The sequence below is a fragment of the Myotis lucifugus genome, unplaced genomic scaffold, assembly GCF_000147115.1.
Source record: "Myotis lucifugus unplaced genomic scaffold, Myoluc2.0 scaffold_3, whole genome shotgun sequence".
In the NCBI taxonomy this organism is placed as follows: domain Eukaryota; kingdom Metazoa; phylum Chordata; class Mammalia; order Chiroptera; family Vespertilionidae; genus Myotis; species Myotis lucifugus.
The window spans coordinates 6268071-6295682 of NW_005871051.1; the positions used below are offsets into that span (position 1 = coordinate 6268071).

Sequence of the window (27612 nt, forward strand, 5' to 3'; positions counted from 1 at the left end):
GATAGAGAGAGAGAACATTGAAACATTGATCAGTGGTCTCATGGAACCTGCAACCTGGGTACGTGCCCTGACCAGGAATCTAACCCACCACCTTTTGGTGTACAGGTCAATGCTCCAATCAACTGAGCCACATTGGCCAGGACTAAGCAGTCACTGATTAAGTTATGCTGTGTTGTCTGTTTCTTTACTTTTGTCGCTTTTCTTATTTGCCTTTGATGACATTGTTTTTATTAATACCCTCCATCAGTCAATTCCCAGAGCCAAAGAGAGGGATGCTATGTGCTTGCTGGTGTGTTTTGCTCATTTGCAAGGGGAATGGGGAGGAGGAAAGAGGGATTGTGATTCCAGGCATAGGCTGACAAAACAGGAGGATGAAGGCCTTGCCTACTTCACAGAACTGTTCTGAGGAGGGATGAGAGAGCCTTTATGATCATACCCAACGAGAGAGTGTTTATGGCTGCTTATCATTGTTATTACTATTATACCACACTATTAAGGAGTTATGTTGGAAAGGTTGAACTAAACCTTGAGAGGTTAGTAGCGTTTTGGCAGGTTGAAATGGAGAAGAGAGTATGTTGCCAGAGAAGACCTAAACCAAGTGAAGGAGCAGAGAGGAGAGATGCAAGGCGTGTTCTCCATACCTTGAGCATAACTTTTAGCTGGAGAGGAGAGAATGGGAGCAAGGTGAGCTGGAAGCCAGGAGATGCTGTGGTTAGAATGTCAGGAGCCTCAATGTCTGCATCTTTGTCTTTTAGTTATCATGTAAGTTATTTTTCTTACTTTAATCGTGACTCTCTTCTTGGGCACTTTTGTATATAACCATTTGAGTACTAAATGCATATTTTATTTTTTTACTGAGTATAGTTTTTTAAAAAAAATGTTTTATTGAGCCCTAACCAGTTTGGCTCAGTGGATTGAGCGTCGGCCTGCAGACTGAAAGATCCCGGGTTTGATTCCAGTCAAGGGCACATCCCCAGTATGGGGTGTACAGGAGGCAGACTATCAGTGATTCGCATCATTTATGTTTCTATCTCTCTCTCCCTCTCCCTTCCTCTCTGAAATCAATAAAAATATATTTTAAAAAATTATGTATATAGGTAAGAGCTTCCATTGAGCTGTTAGCTCATTTTACATACAACTAAATTTAAGTAATTAAGTAAATTTAACCAAACATTCCTTACTATCTTTTATTTGGTAACTATAGATTTTTAACATTAAAGGGCTTACCTTTTTTGTTCAGTTTAAACAGAACATTATATTTGTATTAGTATTTTTAAAAAAATTCTTTATTGTTTAAAGTATTACATGTTTCCTTCCCTCCCCCCCCTCCCCATTGACTTCTCCCAGTCTGCTCCCACCCCCCAGAACAGGAATAGAATCCATAAAAATATTCTGATAATACATTCATTGTATCTATTTGAAAGAGGCCTTTTCTACCCTCTTGTACACATTGTATTTAAATAAAAATATTTTAGAATACAGAAAAGTGTCAAGCTTTTGTAAGCATTTGTGTGTTAATTTTTGTGTAGACATGTGTTCAAGTCATTTGGGTATATACCAAGGAATTGCTGAATTGCATGATAAGCCTACGTTTATCTTTGGAAGAAAATGCAAGGCTGTATTCCCAAGTGGCTGTACTGTTGTTGCGGCGTTCTATGGCTCTGAATCCTTGCCAACATTTGTTGGTGTTAGTGTTTTGGATTTTAGCCTTTTTAGTAGATGTGTAGTGGTATCATGTTTTAATTTTTGATTACCTAATGACCTTTTTACTATGTTGGTTGAGCGTCATCTTTCATGAATTTTATCCTCGGGAAGTAGTAGTACAATGGGATCTGTGACAGTAATCGTCATAGTCATGTGGTGGGTCCATTTTTCCATGGGCTGTTACCTTTTTGGTTGTTGCTTTTCCTACCTTTGGGGAGAAAATTTCTAAAGTCCCCTTAAGAACTTTAAGAGCCGGAGAGAATATCTTCTATGACTTTACCTAGGTTTCTTCAAATTTGAATATGGTCACTTAAAATTATAGAACTATGTACTGAGTGCTATAAGAGCTCCTAGTTAAATTGAAGAAAGCTTATGTTGGAACTAGGGTCATTTGAAAGCTTCTGCTTCAGAAAGTAACCTTTAGTCTGTGGACTCCAGATAAAAGTAGGCATGAATAAAATGACGAAGAATATAATAGGGAAGAATACCCTGCTTATCCATCTCTGAGCCATAAGGTCATCTAGCTAGAGCTAGATTTCAGAGAAATCAGGGTGAGCCCCCCAAAAAGCTCCCTTCTGAAGGGCCGAGTGTTCTGGGCTATTTGTTTTTGAAGTAATCATGCAGTAATTTTTATTTTTCAGCACTTCTAGAAAAGTCTAATGCCTGGAATAGAGGAGGCTGAAACTGGGAGAGGGCCTTGGAAGTGGAGGTGCTGCGTGTCTCCCTTTATATACGTTGAGGGTGGGGGATTTGGACCAGAGCCTGGATGTAAAGAGAAGCCAACGACTGCTACCACCATCCTCTCCCAAGGCGGAACTAAAGAGAAACAGTCTAGTATTTCCCCATTGTCACCAGGACAGTCATCAACTCCCACCACTAGAAGAGGCTATAAAAGTTTTGATTGGCTCTTCGTGGGGGACCCAGTCAGGAAAGAGATTGTGAGAAATGTCTATTCTTTCTACTACCATCAACTCGCCATCAGCATGATCTCAGTAATTACGTTCCAAATGGAAGGAAGGATGAAATGCTGAATACAAATCACATGCCACACAATCTCGCCTCTGTAACTTGGTTCAAGATTTTCCCTTGAGTACTAGGAGTACTAGGATAGCAGTTTAAGTTTAGCTCAGGTGTCTATATTCTACCTCTACCTTCCAGGCTTAGCTCAGATGCCTCCTCCTCCAAGGCATCCTCATCTGGATTCATCCCTTGCTCCTTGAGTCTCCTGCGGCAGTTAGGTGAAGCCCCACTGCAGTATCACCCTCCCCGATCATTACAGATATTATATTGTAAGTAGCAGTAACCTTGGGATCAAGAGCATGGGATTGGGAATCAGAGAGACCTACGTTTGAATCCTGAATTCCCACCTCTTCCTAACTTTGGGATGATGACAAGGTACGTTGCCTCTCTGAACTTTGATTTCCTCATCTATTGAATGTAGATAATAGTGCTGACTTCAGACTGTTCATCAGAAAAGAAGGTGTCAAGAAATGTAGTAGTCATAGTTGTTATGGAAGGCAGACACTGTGTTTTATCCATGTTTTCTTTCTAAATATGCCCAATCTAGTTCTTTACAAATAAGAAGAGCTTGTTAAATATTTAAAATAATTGAAAAACCTATTGTGCTTTATGAACAGGATAAGAAGTGGTAGTTTCACCTAATTGCCTCCTGATATGGCCCAAGGAATAAAATATTTATGGTTGAATAGCTGAATGGAAGACTAAGATTATGTGCTAAAATATACATAACATAAAATTCACCATTTTAACCACGTTTTCATATTTTTCATATTTCATATGCAAGAAGCATAGAGATATTTATTGTACATGGAACCATATAGTCTCTAAACCTTCATCAAAACCAAGTTTTAGAAAGTTAAAAATCTTCATATTACTTTGTATTTAGGGACCTCGTTATATCCATTTTCCCTATATTTTTCAAAATTTTAAATCCTTTTTTATTTTTCAATTACATTTGACATACAATTAGTTTCCAGTGTATACCCCAGTGATTAGACATTATATAACTTACTACATGACCATCCCAATATACCTTGCACCCTTCTGACACCATACATAGTTATTAGAATATTATTCACTATACTCCCTACACCATACTTTACATCCCACGACTATTCTGAAACAACCCTTCACCTTTTCATCCATCCCTCCAACCGTCGTCCCATCTGGCAACCACCTGGATGTGCTCTGTATCTATGAGTCTGTTTCTGTTCCTCTTGTTCATTTATTTTGTTTTGTTCAGTTATTGATAGGTACTTATTTATTGCTATTTTGTTGTTCATATTTGGTCTCCTCCTCCCCTTCCTCCTCCTCCTCCTCTTCCTCCTCCTCCTCCTCCTCCTCCTCCATCTCCTCCTCCTCCTCCTCCTCTTGATTTTTGTGACTTTATTTCTTCCAAGTCAGAATATACTGAAGGAAACAAAGGGAGGACTGGGGTGGGGGCTCCAGGGTGGATTCCAGGTGGGCTCGGGCTTGAGAAGCTGCTGTGTGGGGTTACAACGCTGCCATGAAGACATCCAAGTGGCTTCCAGGAAGTGGCAGATGTGCTGACACATCTGGACAGAGCAGTCTGGCTGGCCACCTCTTACCAGGAACCCCCCGGTTGGGCTCAGGCTGCCTGTCTCTGTGTCCAATAACGAAGAGAGGGTTGAATCATATTAGGTGTTAATTGAGAAGGCTAGTCGACCAAGAAAACAGGGCACTTACAAGCATCAAATCCTGCCTTCCAGCAAGATTCAGGAGACAGGATTATATAGGGGAATGGGCTGGGGTGAGGGATGAAGCTACATGCAGGCCTGGGGGTCTGCAGCCATCAGCTATTGTAATTAGTCATCAGGTGATGAGATGATATTGATGAAATGATGTTTTGACTCCTGGTGGGTCGTCTGACCATGCTTATTGGTTCTGCTTGCTGGATTCACAGCTGAGTCACCTCCTCAATCGCTTTGCACAGGTCTTGAAAAGGAAACTTTAAGAAAAACTTAAACCCCTATTCACATAAGTATATGTGTTATAAGATTTAAAATAATATGATTACTTTTCAGATCAATTCAGATGCTCTATCTATTAGATTATAAATTCCCCTTATTATCACCCCCTCTGATTAGGTAGATTGGTTGATATCTATCAACTTTGTACTACAGTAGTAAATTCCTTTGTAAAGAAGCTTTCTCTTTCAAAAGACTGGAAAAGAGCCAAAGAAATTCTGTATTAGTTTACTTTACATTTATTTATCTAATTAGATTTATTATTTAGTAGACCTACAGTTTGCTTTTATGATTTCTCTTTACAACTTTTCTATGATTTTTCCAAATATTTTTACAACTTTAACTCACTTTCATTTCCTTAAAAAAAATGTATCTCCATGTCTTATGCCTTCTATTAAGTATTCCTACTCTAATATCCTTTTTCCTGTTATATCCCTTCTCACCTTTTTTACTTCCTCAATTCTAACTCTTCACAGACTCTCTGCAACTTACACAGAGCTCTGCAACGTACCTAGTCCCTTTCAGTTTGTCTACTTCACTTTCCTTTTCTTTCATCTCTATACTTTCTATTATACCGAAACTACAAATTCTTTCTAATTAGTTACAATTAAAGGTCAGTTCTACACAGGCTCCTCCATTGCCAGCTTCAGAGCAGTTGGAGTGGTCAGAGGTACGTTTCAGGGTCCATCTCTCCTCCAGTTGGCCCATCATCCTTGCTCTGTTTATGTCTGTCTAATTGCCTACCACATCCTCCTCAAGGATCCTGGCTCTGAATTCTTTCAGGGAAAGGAGCCGTCGGATCTCTTCTGAAACTACTTCCTCCTGATGAGGGTTGAAGTCCTGTCAGAGCCAAGAGATCCTTGCTCCCTGTCAGAGGGACGATGAGGCCTGGCCACAGAAGGAGATGGCAATGATGCCTAGAGGTGGTATTCCCTAGGTGTGATTAGGGCTTATAACCTGGTGTAGACAAGCTGTGTTATAAAATTTAGTTTTATTGGGCAAAAGTTAGAACAGTAAGAATTATGACAAATGGTCTGGTGGAAGAAAAAAACATTTTAGTTCTAATAATTTCCTGTTGAAATAAATTTTCTCCCTAAAATCACTCTCATTTTTATTAAAGAGCCAAATTAAGACCAAATTATTTACTGTATTACATTCAGCTACAATTTGGCCTGATGGTTTGCATGAGCACAACAAGAATAACAGTTGATCACACAGACTATTTAAAAAAAAATTCTTTACTGGAATCTCATGAGAAAGTTTACTCCCAGGGCAAAGAAACCAAGCCACACAGTTATTCTTTACTGGAATCTCATGAGAAAGTTTACTCCCAGGGCAAAGAAACCAAGCCACACAGTTGCTATCAGGTTTCGCCTGCAGTACCTATAGAATTGGGGTGCATTCCTTGAGTTTAGGTCCCTACAGGTGTCTTAAGGTTTCTTTCATGCCACCTCTCAGGAAAGCAACTTTCGTTCTTCACCTGGAAAGACTGTCACGAACTACGTGACCAAGCAAGGTACCAGGCCATTGATCCAAGGGGCTTATCGGCTTCAGAGTCAGTCTTCATTCCTTAGAGCAGTGGTTCTCAACCTGTGGGTCGAAACCCCTTTGGTGGTCGAATGACCCTTTCACAGGGGTCGCCTAAGACCATCCTGCATATCGGATATTTACATTACGATTCATAACAGTCGCAACATGACAGTTATGAAGTAGCAACGAAAATCATTTTATGGTTGGGTCACAACATGAGGAACTGTATTTAAAGGTCCAGAAGGTTGAGAACCACTGCCTTAGAGCTTTCTGGTGACATCTAGAGTTCTGGCATGTGTCTCTCAGACATGACATTCCAATTAAGTTTTGGTTAATAAAACCACAATTGGAAACTGGCTTACATCCTGTTATAAAGAAATCAGATTCTTTTCGGATTTATGCAAACAAACACATTGCCATGAGAACAATAATACTCATTAAGAGTTTCTAGCTTCTGGAGGAATCAGATATGGAGAAAAATATAAATGCTGTAATACTGCCTATCAAGGTACAATTCACCAAACTGCTTTTTGTTTGTTTGTTTGTTTGTTATATTTTATTGATTTTTTACAGAGAGGAAGGGAGAGGGATAGAGAGTTAGAAACATCGATGAGAGAGAAACATTGATCAGCTGCCTCCTGCACACCTCCTACTGGGGATGTGCCCGCAACCAAGGTACATGCTTTTGACCGGAATCGAACCTGGGACCTTTTCAGTCCACAGGCCAATGCTCTATCCACTGATCCAAACTGGTTAGGGCCCAAACTGCTTTAAGAAAAGAAACAAGTTCCCTTATGCCTGGAAAACAAGAAGGTTAAAAATCAGCAATATTTTTAATAAAAGTTATAAAAACTATACAATTATTTTTAGCTCATTCAGTTCTATAATCACATTCTGTTTCTCCTGATTTTTCTTGCCAGTATTTCTATACATGCAGATACTCCATAGAGTTCTAGTAATTTTTATCCAATTCAAGGGGATGATATGAAAGTTTATTCTCAGAGATATGTAGCTTAAAATAAATCAGAGTCCTTTCTATGCATCCCTCAGAAGATGTAACAGTTTTCCAAATGCACCATAACAAAACAGTGACTGTCTCCAAATGGCAAGAAATCTAAAATTATATGGTTATTGATTTGATTATAATGCAAATGGCATGGAATCTTGTCCTGCAACACACAATATTCTAAGCATATCAGAATTTATTTAATACGCATATATAAGTAAAATATAATTATTATTTCCTTATTTGACAGGGCTTCCCATATACCTTATGGATAAAGTTTTCCTTCATAAGCAGAGAAAGCAAAGGATTCCAGGGCCCATTGGAATGACCTAAAGCTAATTCTAGGTCAAGGAAAAGTTTCTTAAAATTCAAACCCTGGGAAGGTAGTCAAATACATTAGACTAAAAGATTATATATTATTATTAAGCAGTGTTAAATAATTTATTATTAAACACCACATAAGCTGGTAAAACTTCAATTCTTATGATTAAGAAGATGGGCTTTTAACTGGCAAGCTTGGCTCAGTGGATGGAGTGTCAGCCTGCGGACTGAAGGGTCCCAGGTTTGATTCCGGCCAAGGGCACATGCCCAGCTTGTGGGCTCCATCCCCAGTGTGGGGCATGCAGGAGGCAGCCAATCCATGATTCTCTCTCATCATGGATGTTTCTATCTCTCTCTCCTTCTCCCTTCCTCTCTGAAATCAATAAAGAAATATATCAAAAAAAAAGAAGATGGGCTTTTAAGTAATCAAGTTCCTGATTAACATAACATAACCATTTTAATAATATATATAAAACCTTTGCTTCCTAGGCAAATACAGGAACAACGCCCCCCGCCCCCAACCCCCTCAGGAATGCAGCTACATGCAGGCCCCGCAGATGTCAGTTATTGTAATTAGTCATCAGGCGATGAGATGCTGTTGATGAGTTGATTTCAGAAATAGGCTTAATTTCCTCATGGAAAATATACTCACATTCTTAAGAAGTACAACAGAGATAACATAACCTGAAAACTCTTAGGAGGCTGCAAAAAAGGTGGGTGTGTATGTGGGGAGATAGAAGGCCCCGGGGTTTGTTCCTAGGACTGTAGCAACTCCTGGGCCTCCAACAGCTTTAGTGTCAAATACCATTTTTTTTTTCATTTACAAGGAGAGTTCCCCCTCACCCCGTTGCTGCCGCTTCTGCAGCCTATTCAAGGGCACTTCTTTAGCTCCAGCCCTCCAGGATAAGTACTTGGGGAGTTTAAATGACTATTTCCCACATTTTTGTTTCTCAGTAGAATCCTTACATTACAGACAGACAGACAAGAACTCTCACTAGAGACCAAACAACAAAGAGACACAAACAACAATCAACAGAGACACTCTTATATACGATATTTACAGGCGCACATAACCACAGACAAGGCTTAATGAATCAGAGTCCTTTCCATGGATCTTTCAGAAGATGTCTTACTGTGCCCGGGACTTATAGCCAGAATGTGGCCCAGGGGGCTGCCAGCTGGGTTGCTAGTGAACACACACAAACAGAAACAGCTATTGTTTCTGTTTATTTATTACAATCAGCTATTGTAATTACTCATCAGGTGATGTTAAGGAGATAATGTTTTGACTCCTGGTGGTTTGATCTGTACCTGCTTATCGTTTCTGCTTGCTGGATTCACAGCTGAGTCACCTCCTCAACTGCTTTGCCCAGGCCTTGAAAAGGAAACTTAACCCCCTTTTCATAATTTAGAAACTTAACCCCCTATTTACATAAGTATATGTGTTCTAAGATTTAAAATAATATGATTACTTTTCAGATTAATTCAGGTGCTCTATCTATCCTATATAATAAAGGCCTAATGTGCAAATCCACGAATGGAACGACTGGTCGCTATGATGCACACTGACCACCAGGGTGCAGACGCTCAACACAGGAGCTGCCCCCAGCCACAGGCCCCAGACCAGCCAAGGCAGGTGCCAGCGGCTCCCCGTCTCTGCACCCTGCACCCTCCCCGCCATTGCCCTGCCGGTTGCCCCACAGATTGGCCCTGATTGCAGGCCAGGCCTAGGGACCCTACCAGTGCATAATTTCATGCACTGGGCCTTTAGTTAGATTATAAATCCTCCTTATCATTTCCTAGAGCAGTGGTCAGCAAACTCATTAGTCAACAGAGCCAAATATCAACAGTACAATGATTGAAATTTCTTTTGAGAGCCAAATATTTTAAACTTAAACTATATAGGTAGGTACATTGTTATTAACTTAATTAGGGTACTCCTAAGCTGGCCTTTGCTAAAAACGTCCTCAATCTGATTGAGTTACGTTCGCTGAGGTCGACCCCTTCCAACTCTCCCATCCACACTCGTCTTGTATACTTGTTTCGTCTATCTCCTTTCGTTCATCCTCTCTATATGTCCAAACCATCTCAACATACCTTTCTCAATCCTCGACACTACATCTTCTTTCACTCCACAACGTTCCCTAAAATTAACTTAATAAACTTTACTTAAAGTTTTAAGTCTTAGTTAAACTATAGGTACATTGAATAAAACTTGATATCATACTTAATAACGACATTATTTATTGATAAAATTAAATTCCTTACAATTTACCTTACAATATCCATGAAATTAAATCATGACAATGACTCTCTCGGGTCCTTGTTTTCCAAGATAACCAAGAAAAGAAGGAATAACGGTCGTGCCAAAAAAGGCCGAGGCCATGTGCAGCCTATTCGTTGCACCAACTGCGCCCGGTGCGTGCCCAGGGACAAGGCCATTAAGAAGTTTGTCATTCGAAACACAGTGGAGGCCGCAGCCGTTCGGGACATCTCCGAAGCGAGTGTCTTCGACGCCTATGTGCTTCCCAAGCTGTATGTGAAGCTGCATTACTGTGTGAGCTGTGCCATTCACAGCACGGCAGTCAGGAATCGTTCTCGTGAAGCCCGGAAGGACCGAACACCCCCACCCCGATTCAGACCTGCGGGTGCTGCCCCACGACCTCCCCCAAAGCCCATGTAAGGAGCTGAGTCTTTAAAGAGTGAAGAAAAGTTCTCTGGGGGGGAAATAAATGGAAATTGTATTTCAAAAATAAATAAATAAATCATGACAATGACTGACAAACACTAATGTGAACAATGGCCTTGCATCTCCTTGGAAAGTTTGGGTAAGTCAGGTTTGTATGTTGTTGTTTTTAATTTTAGGCACGATTCCAGGTTCTCATCAATAAGATGATTTTTGTGCATGGGCCACGAAGTTTCAATCGCACTGTATGTGTGCGCTCACACGAGATATTTTGTGGAAGAGCCACACTCAAGGGGCCAAAGAGCCGCATGTGGCTCGAGAGCCGCGGTTTGCCGACCACTGTCTTAGAGCTTTCCATTGCCAAATGCTGCCTCCTGGAACTGAGGGACAAAGGTTTTGAAATAAGCCTTTGCTCTCTTGGCCATTTCATTTCCATCCCTTCTGGGGCTTATTGGATAACTTTTGGGGCCTGGGAATAAAGCTGTCCACTCTGGGCAAAGGGATGTGCTGCCATCTTGACTGGAAGCCCCATTTTAACCATTTTTAAGGGTGCCTGTTAGTGGCATTAAATACATTTACCTGTTGTGCGACCATCACCACTTGGACTCGTCTTTCTTTTCTTCTTCTTCTTTTTTTTTAAATCTTCACCCGAGGATATTTTTCCATTGATTCTTAGAGAGAGGAAAAGAGAGAGAAACATCAATGTCAAAGAAACACATCGGTTGGTTGCCTCCTGCACGAGTCTGGACCAGGGCCTCGGCCAGGGAGGAGCCTGCAACTAAGTACAAGCCCTTGACTGGAATCGAACCTGGGACCCTTTTGTCCTCAGGCCAATGCACTATTCGCTGACCCAAACTGGCGAGGGCAGGACTTGTCTTTCTTAAACCCAGAGGTTCTTTAGATGATGCCTAGGATCTGGAAATGGCAGTTTAGCATTTGCTAATAAAGCATAATACATTTTAGTTGTTTTCAGAGATGAAGTATCTTTCCAAGATTCTGGAATTCTTCCCAGAACTTGGCAACATTTAAATTATCGTGTAGTGATTTAGAGCCAAACTTGCTGGTTTGAGGTTTGGGTTTCCCACTAGCTCGTTGTGTGACTTTGGGCAAATTACCCAATTTTTCTGTGTCTGAGTTTTCATGTCTTAAAAAAAGGGGTCATTGGGTGACTTTGTGAACAAAGCATGCTTGACACATAGTAATAGTGATAACCTGGTGAGTGTTAGGTATTGTTTTTGTTCTTAGAATAATGTCTTCAAATTCTCTTTCCTGCTGGACTGAATGCACTGTGAGGGCAGAGACTGCATCAGTTTTGTCTACTGTTATTTGACTTCTTTGTAAATACCTCAGATCGGCTTATCTCTCAGCTCTTTCTCCTCCGCCTCCTCCTCTTTTTCTTCTTCCTTTTTGCTTAAAAAATTTTTGCTGTTGTTGTTAATTTGTAAATGGAGTTGTTGAGAAAAGATTAAGATGGGTGACTACTATTCATGAGATTCTGGGTTTTATTTTAAAGCTTAAGGGAATTTGGGGAAGGAAGTGGTTGGAAAAATGGACGCGTCTGCCTTTAGGAGGTGCTGTTGATCAGGGTTATCCTAATGCCAGCAAAGGGAAAGGGGCAGGGAAAAGGCAGCGATGACATCAGCAGGAAATTAATATTATACCTGAGGAGCCAGTATTCATTGCAGACTCAGCGGTAAGTAAGTCTGAAGTTTTCCTCCCGTGTAAATGGGAGCTTTCTTGAAATTTGGAGCACAGAGAGGATCCTAATTCCTTAAAAACTTTGTTTTCAGGTAATTTCCCCAAGAACCACTTACTTCCAGAGGATCCGTGGAATTTGATTTGAAGGTATGTAATTAACTACTTTCCTCTGCCCGGGGTCATATAATCCAGCATTTCCCCCTTGCTTTCTGTCATAGAAACTGGCAAAAACTCTTGTTTTCAGCAATTGCATGGTTTCTGCCTGGATTTATTAGCCTCCCTATGGAAAATGAAAGTTTAAAAAGGCTTAGGAAGGCTTCGACATAGCCTTTTACCGGCAGGAATACACTCGTCTCCATTCAGGAAGCGAGAGATTTAGGATCTTCAGGAAACTTCAAGGCAAATGTATAATGAGTTAGAATAAGAAGATCCCATGGATGACCCCATTTTTTGTTTATTTTTTCTAATAATAAAAGTAAGATGTGTTTATTGCATAAGATTTGAGAAACTCACACAGGAGCCCAGAAGAAAATTTATATTTTATATAATTATATCATCGAGATATAACCACTCTTTGTTATTGATGTTTCATTTTGGCTATGTTCTCTTTCCTTTAGAAAGTAGTTTCTTCTTTCTAAATAGCCAAGTCTTGCATAGTGGATACATACCTTGTCCTTATATGATGAATAATATTACATTGAAAAATGTTGTCAATTTAAAAAAAAGAAAAGAAAAAGAAAAATGTTGTCAATTTATTGATCCTCTTATTAGTATGAAATTTAGTGTAGAAAAGACCAGTTTATGCACTGCTTATGTGGAAATATTGACTTAGTTACTTTGTGACTTTCTATATTGATCTGAGCAATCCTTGTCTAAAACCTCCCTGTATTTCTGGGAGCTAGGATTATGGTTATTCTTCCTGTGGGTTACAAACCTGTCCTGTTCTGGTTAGTAATATTACCTTGCCATCCTTGGGTTGGTAAGCACTTCAGAAATATAAACCCTCCGGTTGCTGTATTTCTAAACTGTGGGGCATAAATCTAAGTGCTAATTCATTTGATGGCAATGACTTAAGAGTTCCAACCAGACCCTGGCAGCTCGGCCTAGGGTAGCTCAGTTGGTTAGAACGTCCTACGCCGAGGTTTCCGGTTCCATCTCCGGTCAGGGCACATACAAGAATCAACCAATGAATGCACAAATATGTGGAACAAGTCGATGTTTCTCTCTCTCAAGATCAATAAATAAAAAAATAAATTTAAAAACAAAAGAGCTCCAACCGGAAGACGAACTCCAACGGAAACTGTTGTGCTGAGTTGTCCTCCATTTCACTCGCTTCTACGGGGACATTTTGATTTCAGAGAAGTCAGGGTAAATGGGTTCCCCCAAAGCTCCCCGCGGACCTCCCAGCGGGTTCACACACAAGTGTTGGCTATTGGTTTTTGAAATAACTGCACAATCATTTTCCTGTCAGTAATGTTTACGTTTCCAGGAAAGTCTAGTGCCCGGGAGGGAGGAGGCTGTAGGCGGGAGAGGGCCTGGGAAGTGGAGGCTGCCTCATCTCTCTGTCTTTTCCAGACTGGCCATGTCATCTTGCAATCAGAGTTGGATTTCCGGTCCGGAGGATAACGGTAGGGAGGAGCTGCGCAGAAGGCTTCTGCTTATTGATTCAAACCTTGGAGACCTAGAGGTGCAAAAATTGAAGTTTCTCTGCCGAGACTTTGTCCCCCACAAGAAGCTGGAGAAGGCCAGCTCGGCCTTGGATATTTTTGACCATCTCATCCACGAGGAGCTGCTGAGTGAGGAAGACACCTTCCTCCTGGCGGAACTCCTCTACATCATGAAGCAGAACTCGCTGCTGAGGCACCTCGGCTACACCAAAGAGCAAGTGAAGGGTCTGCTGCCCACCCGGAAGCAGGTCTCCCCGTTCAGGTGAGGAGGGGACTGCCATCAGGCAGAATGGGTGTCCAGTTAGGGGCCATTCAGGCCACTGGGCCTCGGAAGGAGACTGGGGTTTCCTCATAGGATCTCACTCATATGTGGAAGGTAATGAACCAAATACACCGATGATCAAAAATAGACCCAGAGACATAGAAGCGTGAACCTCAGAAGGAAGGCGGGGTGGGGCTGGGGGTGGGGGTGGGGGGAGAGAACAACCAAAGAACGTGTATGCATAGATGCATAACCCGCGGACACAGACAATGGGGTGGTGAGGGCCTAAGGGGCAGGGGACGGGAGAGGGCTGGAAGAGGTTAATGGGGAAAAAAGGAGGGCCTATGTCAGTGATGGCGAACCTTTGGAGCTGGGCGTGTCAGCATTTTGAAAAACCCTAACTTAACTCTGGTGCCGTGTCACATATAGAAATTTTTTGATATTTGCAACCATAGTAAAACAAAGATTTATATCTTTGATATTTATTTTATATATTTAAATGCCATTTAACAAAGAAAAATCAACCAAAAAAATGAGTTCACGTGTCACCCCACACGCGTGTCATAGGTTCGCCATCTCTGGCCTATGTAATACTTTCAACAATAAAGATTAAAAAAATAAAAGAAGAAGAAAGAAAGGAGACTGGGATTAAGATCTCTTGGGTCTCTTTCTTATCGACCTCCTTGGGTGTCTCTGATCAGCAACGCTAGGAGATTTCTCAGCTGTAGGTACCACTGAGGTGAAACGCTGGGATTCTCGGGCCTGGCAGTGGCTTCCCTCAGCTTTGTATCTCACTGCCAAGGGAAGCCCCAGCACAGCAGGCCCATGCGTTCCTCCTTCCCCGTCTGCAGGCCCTCAGACAGTCCTCTCTTCTGTCTGCCTGTATTCAGTGATTTGAGAAGGAAAGAATGCATAATAAGCAGAGTGAAATGCCTCTGTGTGAGGGGGGGATGTCATTCATGGCATGTCCAGTTACATGTTTTGGGTGAGAGAGGTAAAATACAGACATCAGGCCTGTCGTGGTCACACCTTAGACACCACTGTTTTACATGGTCCCGGACATAGTAGCTGCAGAGACCCTCACAAGGAGGAGCCTTCGAAGTGCGGTTTTATCGAATTGCCTGGGTGATTATGTCCTTCAGGCTTTAACATTTGGACTGGCTCCCAGAACCGGAGCTACCCTCGCTCGGCTCAGTGAGGGAATGCTGGAAATCATTACTTCCACTCTGCTGTTCAACTACTGAGGGCTGGTCCCTGGCGTGCAGAGGCATCAGTGTGTGAGTGAAAGAAATGTTCAGCTTTTCTGGTGATTCACTATATGACTACCCAGAAGTCGGGGTATTGTCCTTTCTCTTTCAAGAGTGGACTTGACATTGCCGGGCATCAGGTTCTCTGTGACAAGGGCCTGTAGAATAACCCAGAATTCCTCCAGTGGAGTTGGGAGATGGAAGACCAAAATCGTGTTCTATGCTTTCCTGGCACTGGACCTGGAACCAGAAGGCCTGTCCCTACTGTTTACCGTGTTATCTTAATTTAAGAGGCCAGATTGAAGCTCAAAGTTTTAGTTTTTGAATCTATACAATGGGATTAATCACAGGGCTGTGGTCATGTACCCGAGAGAGAGAACATTTGTAGATGCACTCGATTCACACAGTGCTGTCCTCTGCACATGTGAGGCTTCATTTGTCTCTTTGGCTGTGTGTCTTAGAAACCTGCTCTACGAACTGTCAGAAGACATCGACTCAGAGAACTTGAAGGGCATGATCTTCATTCTGAAGGAGTCCTTGCCGAAAGTCGAGACGCCGGTGAGTGGGTCATACAGAGTGGGGTCCCTGTGAGCATCGCTTTAATCTGCGTTTGGGAAGATGCTGGGGAGGGTTTTCAAGATGGTGTATTTTTTGTGGGAGACAATATCATCAAAGGTTAGGAATATCGACGTTGGTGTCGAACGGGCCTGGATTCTAGTGCTGGTTCTGCAACCAATTTCTCCATATGTGAGGCTATGTTCGAAGATTTCTGAGTCTCCATTTTCTCATGTACCATGCCAGCTCCTTCCAGCACTGTTGAGGGGATTCAAGAAAATAATGTACATGAGGCATGAGCATAGGGCCCGTATTTGACAAACAGTAACCGTGCAGTAAGTGATTAGCTGCTACTGACATCCACTATGTTTTATGATACAGAAATGTCCAGGGCACAGCCAAGAAATGAGGAGGTGGGGAAAGAAGGCAGAGTGGGACTCATCGCTCGTCACCTACACTAATCGAGGTGTCTGAGGGAACCGTGTGTCCTTTCCCGTGGACTTCACAGGGTCTCCCATGTAAGGTTTCTGTGGAAATCAAATGAAACAGTTTGAAGATGTACTTTGCAAAGAGCTATATAAGTGCTTTGAACTATTAGTGATGCTTTTAATGTTAATATAATGCTCTTTGCTAATATTCTTACTGTATTGGTCACATTTGCTAGTATTCTTGCTATATTGGTAGTGAAGTAGCTGCATGTCTCTCTTCTGGCCTCAAGACTTTATATTTTCTCTTTTGACTCCAATAGCAGCTTGTGGCAAGCAAGTTAGTTGATTTCTGAAGGGACCAATTTTCAAACTTTACCTGTAACATGTCTTTGTGTTATTTAACTGCTCCTTTAATTAGATTCTAAGTTGTATAACATTTCATAACATACAAAAATACATGTGGCATATGGAAGTTATGAAATGTAGCACTAAGCGAACAGCCATAAATTCCCCCATTCAACCTCACCAGTTCTCAGAGCCTTCATGTGCAGCCGCCATGTCACATTCTCTCTGAGCAACTGATATTAAATAACTTAAAAAAATAACCAAGGAATGGGAAGCTGTGTTACATGTGGTAGGTCAAATGAACACCTTGCTAGTAATTCATTAAACGTGTTTCTTGGTGTGAGACCTATAGACCTGAGCAGGTTATGTCTCTGTTTTGGCCATAATCTTTGAGTTCCTTCTTTCCCCTTTTCAGAGCCCTCAGGGATTTAAGCCTTTTGTGTCCTTTGATTGGTTATCTCTAGAGGTCCTTTTCTCCCAAAGATTGGTTGTGAGTTCCTTGGGGGTGGGGCTGAGCCTACTTATCATTATCACCCCAGAACCTTGTGATGCAATCTACCCCTTTCTCTTTCCTTTTGGGAAAAAAAAAAAAAAAAGCCTGAACTTTCTGTTTATGTGATTTTGCAACGAATTACTGGGGGGACTGGCAGGATGAACTAAACCTCCATGTTGGGGGTGTGCAAAGATATATTTATGGCATTCTCGTTGTTGCCCCTTGTCAGAATTTTCTTCCTTAGATAGCCCTGGAAGTTTTGATAGCTTCCTGTTATTGTGTTATTTTTTTTACACTTTTTTGTTGTTGTTTTGTTGTTACCTGAGGACATTTTTTCCATTGATTTTTAGAGAGAGTGGACACAGAAAGAGAAACTTCGATGTGAGAGAGACACATCGATTGGTTGCCTCCAGCACACACCCTGATTGGGGTGGGGGTAGGGGGTAGGGGGTAGGGGCAGGAATCGAGCCTACAACCAGGGTATGTGCCCTTGACTGGAATCGAACCTGCGACCCTTCAGTCTGTGGGCCAACGCTCTAACCATCAAGCCAAACTGGCTAGGGCTTTTCTTTCTTTCTTTCTTTTCTTGAAAAACGTGCACCAAAATATAAGTATAGTAAAATGACACAAAACAAACATACAACTAAATGAATTATTATAAGGCTAATATCCTTGAAACCACTACCCAGGATAAGAAATTGAATTTTGCTAGGCCTTCCAGAAACCCCTCCATGTGCTCCATCCCAATCACAGCCCCTTCCCCTCCCCTAGAAGCATCCACTGTCCTGGCTTTTACAGTAACCAGGGTCTTATGTTTCTTTATGGTTGTATCACCTACCTGTGCATCTCTAGACCTCAATTTAATCTTGTCCAGTTTTTTTTCTTTGAAGTGTCCTTTAATCTATAGGTTAAACTCCCCTCCCACAATCCCTTTCTTTTGTTTAAAATGTGTTGAAGACCCGGAGGACAATTGGCCCATAGAATTTCCCCTAGTCTAGGTTTTGCTAATGTGTGTGCTTGGTGCAGTGCAGCAAGCTCTTCTATCTTCTGCTTTTCCTGAAAATTGGCAACTGAATTCAGAGGCTTCAACAGACTCAGGTTAGATCCTTTTGACAAGAACATAGTGGTCTTTTGTTGCATCCTTTCATTGGGAGGTACAGAAATCTTGGTTTTCTCTCTCTTTCTTTTTTTTACTCCTCACCTGAGGACATGTTTCCATTGATTTGGAGAGATAGATAGATAGAGAGAGAGAGAGAGAGAGAGGGAGAGAGAGAGAGAGAGAGAGAGAGAGAGAGAGAGAAACAACAACACATTGATGTGAGAAAGAAACACTGATTGGCTGCCTCCTGTATGCGCCCCGCCGCCTGGAGACTGAACCTGCAACCTGGGTGTGCGCCGTGACCAAATCGAACCTGCCACCTCTTTGTGTAAAGAACAGCGCTCCAACCAGCTGATCAACACCGGCCAGGGTCTCTCTTTTTTGATATTAGCAACTATTGATATTTAACAGTTTTATATATTGACTCTTTGGGGGTTGCAAATGGGATTTTTGAATTTTGTAATTTGTTTCCCCCTTGTCTATTTGGTTACCTGGTGATACAGTTTATATATAAATCCTAGATTCTTTTATTTTCCCAGTGTTTATGATGACTGACTGGTTCTCTGTCATTCTCTGAAAGTGACCCATTATAAAAAAAAAGTTTGAATTCATAGATTTAAACATATTTGATGGGTTTCAGTCTATTGCCATTATTACCCTCATTGAAGTTCACATTGTCCCATTTTTGCCCACTGGTAGCCTCTTCAAGTTGGTTCCTGTGTCATTTTTACATGAATTCAGTGTGATTATTTACAACAGTTGAAAATTTATTTTGCATGTACTATACCTATTATCTTCCCCCCCTTTTTTGGTTGCAATAGATCTACATTGTTAGAGTACATGGCCACATGTGTATATACTACACAATCTTCTTTAACATTTTTATTTATTTTATGTTTATACTTTCTTTTAATCTTCATTTAGTTCTCTTTCTACAATTAAATATATATGTGTGGAAACCTAGAATACCCTACAAAGGTCATTTTTGTTTCACTGGCCGGTAAAGAATTTATTTCTCAGGTCGAATTTTTTGCAATTGCAATTGCAGATAATGTAGCCTTATTAAGTCCTGGTATGGAAACTCACCATTGAAATTCTTTCAAGCAGTTTGGCAGTAGAGAGAAGGAGGAAGTTAGAGCACTTAATAGACTGCATCATATATATACACACACTCCAATGAACTAGTCCTCAACCTTATGTTACTGCTCTAACTTCCTCCTTCTCTCTACTGCCAAACTGCTTGAAAGAATAGTCTCCACACACCCTTCCTCCACTCACTCAATTCTCGATCACATCCCATGCATTCCAGTTTGGCTGCAGCTTTCATCACTCCAGCCATACTATTCCTGCTGAAGTCACCACACAAGCCCACATAAGCGGATTTTTAGTTTCTCATCATTTCCCCACATGGTTTTCTTTGCCTGGAATGTCCTTTTCCATGTTGGCAGTGAAGCATTAGTCGTCCTCCAAGGTGCAATTCGAGTCTCACCTCTTGTGTGCAGCTGTGTGAAGCCTGCTATGTCGAATAGATGATACATTATTGAGTGGCATCAACATATAAGTCATCTTTGACTCTTTCTTCACTTCTTCACCCACTTCCAATTGAACTTCAAAACTCACCAAATTGCAACTCAGCAATGGTCTCAAGTCCAGTGCCTCCTCTGCGTTTCCACCACCAGGTCTTGATCATCTCTTCACCAGAGTATTTAGCCTTTCTGCCAATATTTTCTCTCGAATCCATTCCTTCTCCAACCTATTCCCAAAGTCTCCTATTTAAAAACAAATCTATTCATGTTACGGTTCTTAAAAACTACTATTGGCACCCCTTGGGCCATGGGACACTTGCCCAAATTTCTACATGGTGTGTGTGTGTGTGTGTGTGTGTGTGTGTGTGTGTGTGTTCTTTCACCGTCTCTTATCAGCCCATTGCTCCAGCCATGACCTGGCTCTCACCCATGGTTTGTGCTCAAAGCCTTCTTCTCAATATCCTGCACACACTGTCCCTTTTCAACTGTTCAACCATTCATCGTGTCTAGAGACCTCTTCCCCAGATCCCACTCTGCTAATAGTGTTCACTTTCTGAATATTTTCTCTTTTCTGGGGGCTCCAGTATAATTTTGTTCATATATATTTTCTTTCAGAACCAGCTTAATGCATTGAGAATCCCTAATCATTGAAAAGATTTGGTGCCTTCTGTCCCATATGTAATTCAATGTTAAAATAATACCAGCCAATTTGCAGCTTTTCCCAGGAGTACTTACCAGATTTTTCTTTTAAAATACCAAATATAACATTCTTTCAAAACATTTTATGCTCATTTCCTTGGTGCCTCTATTTTGCTGCCGAGTTAAAGGTAGTACAGCTCAATGGTTAATGAAGGAGACTTTCACTGCCACTTACTGGCTCTGTGACCTTGGACAAGTTGTTGACTCTGTGCTTCAGCTGTTTCATTTTTAAAATGGAGATTGTAGTAGTATCTACCTCACTGAGTTGTTTTTGAGATTAATATATGGCAGGCACTGAATGGCATGTAGTATTCAGGGTGTCTCAGAAAATGTATACACACTTTGAATAGTTATAAAGGCAGTGTTTATTAAGATACATTTCATTTTCAAAATGCAATTGAAATTACAGACATGATGTGTATACATTTTGGGGGAGACACCATATATACTAGTATACTGGCTTTTGATATGAATACAGATTGTATAGAGATTGACTTGGTCATACCTCTTCCCCCACACTATTGAACTCCTCTGGGATAAACAACCTACCTTATTCATCCATGCAAAACCTGGTGCCTCGTGGCCACGTAGGCAGTGTTCAATGAATGAACGGATAATCAGTAGGCAAGTAAATGAGACTCCATTGATTCTCTTGCAGACCTCTCTAAGTTTCCTGGAACATCTGGAGAAACAAGCTAAAATAGACGCAGATGATCTGACCTTACTGGAGAATCTCTGCAACACCGTTGCGCCTCATCTTATGAGAAAGATAAAAAAATATAAAAGAGAGAAGAAAGGTAACTGACTCATGCTTACTTGCTTGCATCAGACCATGGGAATTCGTAAATTAACTGGTCACGTGTGATGTTATCAGTCTGATAATATTCTCTGGGAAAGCCAGAACTCTCCTGAGCTCGTTTGTTCAACTCATTGATTGAGTGCAGACTTTGTGCAAGACACAGTTTTAGAAGCTCCTCTTGGGAACTTGTATTCTAGTCGGAGGAAAGTAGTTTTAGATAAATATCTTCGTCTTATTCTTATGTGGGAGTGAGAGTACAGGAAATCAGTTAGAATGAAATAACAAAAAAGGAGGCAGGATAGCACAGGGAGTATGCTATGGAGTCAGATTGCCAGGACACCATTTATTAGTGGTGCTGTGGCCCCTGCCTTAGCATTTTTACGCCCCACTTTCCCTATCTATAAAATGAGGTAATGATAGTACTCGCCTCATGGTTTTTCTTGAAGATATGAGATTTATTGTATTTTAATTAATTTATTGTTAATCCTCTTCCAAGGATATTTTCCCATTGATTTTTAGAGAGAGTGAAGGGAGGGGGAGAGACAGAGATAGAGAGAAACATTGATGTGAGAGAGACACATTGATTGGTTGCCTCCCGCATATGCCCCTATCAGGGCTGGGGATGGTGCCTGTAACCCAGGTACTTGCCCTTGATGGGGAATCAAACCCGGGACCCTTCAGTCCGAGGGCTGACACTCTATCCACTGAGCCAAACCGGCTAGGACTTGAAGCTATGCATTTTCTAATTCCTATGAAACACTTTTCTGGCACAGAATAAAGCATTCAATACATGTTTGTCAGAGAGAAGAGTCATGAAAACTTTCCTATGGTACTCTCAGAAATTACTATCAGAGAAGAAATTTATTATTCTACCTTTCTGTTTTGTAAAGGTAGGATTGCTTTGGTATAGAGGCAATAGCATAGGGCAGAAATCAAACCTGGCTGCCTCACCGTGTATCAGCTTGTGAAAATTTGTGTTTCTCTGGGTCTATTTCTCCACTGTTAAACAAGAGCTACAGATAAAAACTCCCGAGGAAGCCTTTATGCCACACCCATATTTACTTCGGTGAGTCAATCTAGTGAGCAGATTTCTGTGGTTGAAAATGAAACTAGCCAAAAGGAAACCCCTCTCTAAGAATTCTCTAAATACAAGATGAACTTTGGAACAAAATATATTGTTGTTAAAATGATAAACTTTCAAACCACAACTACAGCAATGAATGAATGTATAATTTAAGTAAAAGTTATGAAGAAAAAAATGCAGGTCTTCTAACCAGCAGGGTGTCAAGTGAGAAATAAAAAGCAGGAAGTTGATATCGAAAGTATATTTGGAATCCTCGTCTGAACTCTGAGGTTTTGTTTTCCGATCACATTGCCATTTTCTTGTCATGTACCCGACACGAGGTAAACACAGGGCAGGTGGGCAGAACTCTAGTTTTCATGTAGTAAGTGCCTCCACGAGTCTTGAGGGCTGAACTTTAGATCAGAAGAATTCTAATTTTGACTTTTCTTTTCCACAACCTACTTGCTGTGTGGTCTCCTTGGGTGTTGAAAGAAAAACTCGTGTTTTCTTCTACTAGCCCACCAGCACCTCAGGAACATCTCTGACCCCAGCTGTGTGAGGTTTTTCAGACCCAACAATTCTCTGTGGACACCAACTGTGTGTCCTACATTTGACTCACTTTTGACACGAACCAGAGTTGGCGCAGACCCTAACGCCATTAGTGAAGGTCTCAGGCCCCCAAGACTGCCCCCCCCTTCAGATGCCAATTACAAGTAGTGGGTCCCCAGAGTACGCGCAGCATCTGTCCGATTTGGGTACAAGCCGGTGGGTCTCATGATCTCCTCCTCAGGTTCAATAATTGGCTAGAATGGCTCCGGGACTCTGGAAACCTGATTCCTTGCTAGATGACGGGGTTATTAGGAAAAGAAACAGCCAAGCGGGAGAGATGCATAGGGTGAGGCGGGGGGACGGACCATGGTGCTTCCAGGCTCTCGGGGCAGCTCACCCTCCCCACACCTCCATGTGGTCACCAACCTGGAAGCGCTCTCCCTTCAGCTAGTCATGAGTGATTAAATCATGGGCCATACGGTTAACGGCCTCTGACCCCTCTCTCCCGCCTAGCGGTCTGAGGGTAAGTTCCTCCAATCCCGTGGTAGGTTCTCCTGCAACCAGCCCCATCCTGGGGCGATCCAGGAGCCCCCATCACCAGTCATCTCCTACTAGGCATATAAAAGACACATCAGCGACTTTAAGCAATAAACCACAATTAAAAGAAAAAGACACATCAGTGATTCTAAGGATTTGGGGAGCAGAGACCAAATATATATTTATTATCGTATTATAGGTATCAATTAACATTTTAATAGGGACTTTCTACAGTCCTAAGAGTTTGGGCTTAATTCTGCCATTTAGAATGAAGGACTAAAGGACCAAAAAGATAGCAGGTGTGTGGATTTTAGAATTCTCGGTGAGTGAGTATGAACCAAAGACAAAGTCCATTTGTACCTGATTAGGACAGAAGCTCTGCTTAAGAACCACCAGGATATCTTCCTCAGTTTTCTTGAGCCTTGGTGTGACTTAGAATTTTAAAGTTATTATTAAAATATGTGTAAATTATAATAAAATTCAATTAAAATTAAATAATGACAACAATACAGAGTATAGAAGGTAAAAGTCTCTCTCTTCTCCTTCCTCCACTGACAGCCCATACCCCAGAGATAACCACTCTTCGGAGTATATTTTTGTAGCCTTTCTTCTTTTTTAAATTTGATTTAATTTTTTAAAATATATTTATTTTATTGTTGATAGCATTACAGATATCCTAGCCCCTCCCTTCCCCCTAGGTCTTCACTACCCTATTGCCCATGTCCATAGGCTATGCATATAAGTATATAAGTTCTTTGGTTTATCTCTTCTTGTCCCCCCACCCCACATTGAGGTATGTCAGTCTGTTCTATGCCTCTATGCTTTGGGTCCTATTTTGTTGGTCAATTCATTTTTTTCATTAGATTTCTCATGTAGCCTTTCTTCTGTATAGAGACAATTGTGTGTATGTGTGTGAAGATTAATATATATTTAAGTAAGATCATGCTATTCATATTCCATAATTTACTTTATTCTTACCTAATATATCTGACATTTTCCAATAGCTCACTCTTATTAATGGTTCCATAGAAATATATTTTATGTACATATTATATTTATTTAATTACCACTTTATAAAGCTGTGGTACATTTACACAATGGAATACTACGCGGCTATAAAAAAGGAGGAAATCTTACCGTTTTTGACAGCATGGATGGACCAGGAGAGTATGATCCTAAGCCAGTCAGAGAAAGACAAGTACCACATGATCTCACTAATACGTGGAATCTAATGAACAAAATAAACTGATGAACAAAATGGATACATGGAATAGACTGGCTGGTGCCCGAGGGAGGGGCTAGGAGTGACTGGATAAAGAGTGAAGGGATTAGCTAAAGAACATATATGCATGGACATGGACAATAGTGTGGTGAAGGCCAAGGGAGGGGGCAGAGGAGGGTGGAGGTGGGCAAAGGGGCGGGAAAGGGGGACATCTGCAATAACGTCAACATTAAAAATGTTTAATAAAAAATGTACTAAAGACTAAATATTGACCTAAGAAAAAGGATTTTCTTTTTTTCTCTCTCCCTTCTTTCCCCTTCCTTACTTCTTTCTTTCCTTCCTTTTCTTTTTTCTTTCCTTTTCTTTTCCCTTCTTTTTCTTTTTGTTATTATAGTCTGAGTTCTGGCTCTGATGCTTGAGGCAATGCTTTTGTGATCTCTAGTTGGCAATTATCTGACATAGTAAGCACCATGCGTTTGGAAATGGAATCTAGTAAAGTATATAACAAATTTTAAGAACTAACAAAATTATTAAAATAATAAAAACAAAAACAATAAGAAATGAAATAGAATAATACAAGGACTGAAAATATAATGGTAAATAAAAATAATTTATTATAAGTTCAATTTTTTTTCCTGAGTATATATGTAGGTCTCTTTAAGCAAATGGCATTACAAATTTATAGGTTTCTGTAAAATAATTTATTTTGCTGATTGGTTACCTTGAACTGCTGCTGGTCAGATTGTTGTTTTCCGATCTGTGATTCTATTTGCTGCCTCCTAGGTACTGACATTTCCTTAGACCAGGGAAGTGAATCATTACCTTAAGGAGAGGGAGAAATAACTTTTTTTACTCTGTCTAGAGTAAATGTCAGCCTTGTTTAGAATATTCAAGTACAAAAAATAAAAAATTATATACCTATGACTGTTAAGAAAAAGTTCATTGTTCTGAGAATACTACTAAGGCACTGAATTAAAATATCCCTTGAGATGTGAATTACCTAAAATTTCATATCTTTAATATTCAAATGTTCATAGTTATTTTCTTAGAAATATTTTATAAACTGAAATTAGAGAGAGGAAGGAAGGGATGGGGAGGGAGGGAGGGAGAGAGAAAGAGAAATATCCATGTGAGAGAGAAACATCACTCACTCACCCCGGCCAGGGATCAAACCTGCAACCTGGTTATGTGCCCTGACCAGGAATCAAACCCTCTGCCTTTTGGTGTATGTTCCAACCAACTGAGCCACACTGGCCAGGGAAAGAAATACTTTTAATAAGATGATTCAATCTTATTATTTTTTTCTCTGGAATACAGAGTTTTAAGTAGCAAGTATGTAATACATCCTAGTGAAAATACTGTGATAACACCTAAGTTCAAAGGCACTTATCACTACAAAAAAGGTTTATATACTTAGATGTTTTTACTTTTAAACATATTTTGTCTCATCACAATAATACATGAACCACAATAAGGCATAATAAAAGTATAATATGCTAATTAGACCGGACATCCTTCCACATGACTTTCCAGACGAAGCCAGCCAGGGCGGGAAGCCTGGATCCCAGGTGCCTGCCGGCAGCTGAAGGGAAGCTTTGGTCCTAAGTGCCAGAGGGAAGCCGGTGCCGGCAGCCAGGGGAAGGAAGGCCTATTCTTGCACGAATGTTGTGCATCAGGCCTCTAGTGTTATATAAAATTTGATACAAAAACTTAGGATCATGTTATAAATTAGATAATCATGTAAAATTGAAAGGTTAGAGCTTCAGGTTCATAATACATTTTAAAATATAGTCCCCCTATTTTCCTATTGGTTGAAATAGGATTCCAGGAAACCTTTGTAAGGGCTTGTCCTGATGGCAGAAACATAATGTCGGCAAGCGATGCAGAAACTTCTCCGAAAAGTGCAGCTTGCTTAAGAGGCCCCTGTGCAGAAACGGCTGCGAGGCTCTGCTTTTTTAACATCTGAGACCAGTTAGCCACCAGGAACCCTTCTTACTCCTCAATGTTCACGCTTCCTTCAAAAGCGAATGGAAAATGTCACTCATTGAAGCCTTGATTTTAGCAATAGTTTCACCACCTGTTGGCAATTGGTATACCTGACACCATTGCTGACCACTTACCTCATGAGCTTCATCTTAAACTCCTGTCATTCAGCATTAGAAATAGCAGCTGCTTTGGCAATCACTGGTATCATGCTCACCTTGTTGTCAAGGCTCTTCATGGTTAAGAGATCAAGTGTCTTCAGAGAGTGGCCTGTTGGTGAGGTGAGGCAGAGGCCCGCATGGGTCTGAGAAGAGTGGTAGTTGAAGAGATGATGCTTAATCTTCAGTCTTCTTGGAGGGAGGCCTCAAAATGAGCATCTATGCAGTCACTGTTGGTTAGTAGGTCTCTTCTTTGTTTATTTGGTCACCAAGTCCCACTGTACTCACAATGGCCAATTGTAATCGAACATTACTTTATTGGAGTTCATATGCCTGAATTTTAGGTCTAACATGGGTAAAATTTGAGGATTCATGGTCTTTAAAATTAGTAATAATGTATCAATCAGCATTGATTTTCCAATTCCAGTCTCCTCAACACAGAGATTATTAAAACAGAAGCCTTGCTGAATGGATCTGTTGACCAGCTGATGAGGCAAACTCTGAAAAGCAACGTAGCCAGACATCGTTAATAAACAAATATTTTCTATTTTTTTTTTTGCAGAACCTGAGCAAAAGGGGAAAGAACTACTTTCTGCTTCAGACATTAATCAAATCCGTCAAGCCTTACCAGAAGGTTCATCGGTATGTTGGTAAATGTTTAACCACCAGCTCTGCTCTCCACCCCTAGTCTCCAAGAAAGAGAGATAGAGACACTCATTTCCATCTGATTTTCAATTACTAATAGGATATCAACCGTATTGCAGAATTTGAAAAATCTAACACTAGCTCTCACTAGCTGCTTGAGCTGACTGCAGGGCACTACTGTGTTGTGCTGTGCCATCTGTTCTTATCTGTGGGGTTCAATCAGGGCTGGCCTCATGGGCACACAGCCTGTGCAGTCACATGCAGCCCAGGCTTTTTTAATGCTTTTTTCACTGTCTTGAAATTATTTTTTTAAATATGTTAAAAAAAATTTTAATTTTAGAGAGAGAGGGAGAAGGATAGAGTGATGGAAACATTGAAAGAG

At 40.9% G+C, this 27612-nt stretch overlaps 2 protein-coding genes and 1 pseudogene across 2 annotated transcripts in view; 2 read left to right on the top strand and 1 right to left on the bottom strand.

Annotated features, from left to right (window-relative positions):
* Window positions 1-9856: 9856 nt before the first annotated feature.
* Window positions 9857-10322, top strand: LOC102432991 (40S ribosomal protein S26-like). The gene has a single exon (XM_006082732.2). The coding sequence runs from the start codon at window positions 9857-9859 to the stop codon at window positions 10250-10252; it is 396 nt and encodes a 131-aa protein (XP_006082794.1). The 3' UTR covers window positions 10253-10322.
* Window positions 10323-11831: 1509 nt separating this feature from the next.
* Window positions 11832-27612, top strand: part of CASP10 (caspase 10) — a 30620-nt gene continuing 14839 nt past the window's right edge. The window contains exons 1-6 of the mRNA XM_023760202.1: window positions 11832-11948; window positions 12046-12100; window positions 13529-13882; window positions 15591-15687; window positions 20933-21071; window positions 27148-27227. Coding sequence (XP_023615970.1) covers window positions 13536-13882; window positions 15591-15687; window positions 20933-21071; window positions 27148-27227 — 663 coding nt within the window. The 5' untranslated portion in view covers window positions 11832-11948; window positions 12046-12100; window positions 13529-13535. The remainder of the gene's footprint in view (window positions 11949-12045; window positions 12101-13528; window positions 13883-15590; window positions 15688-20932; window positions 21072-27147; window positions 27228-27612) is intronic.
* LOC111828053 lies at window positions 26451-27136 on the bottom strand (annotated as a pseudogene).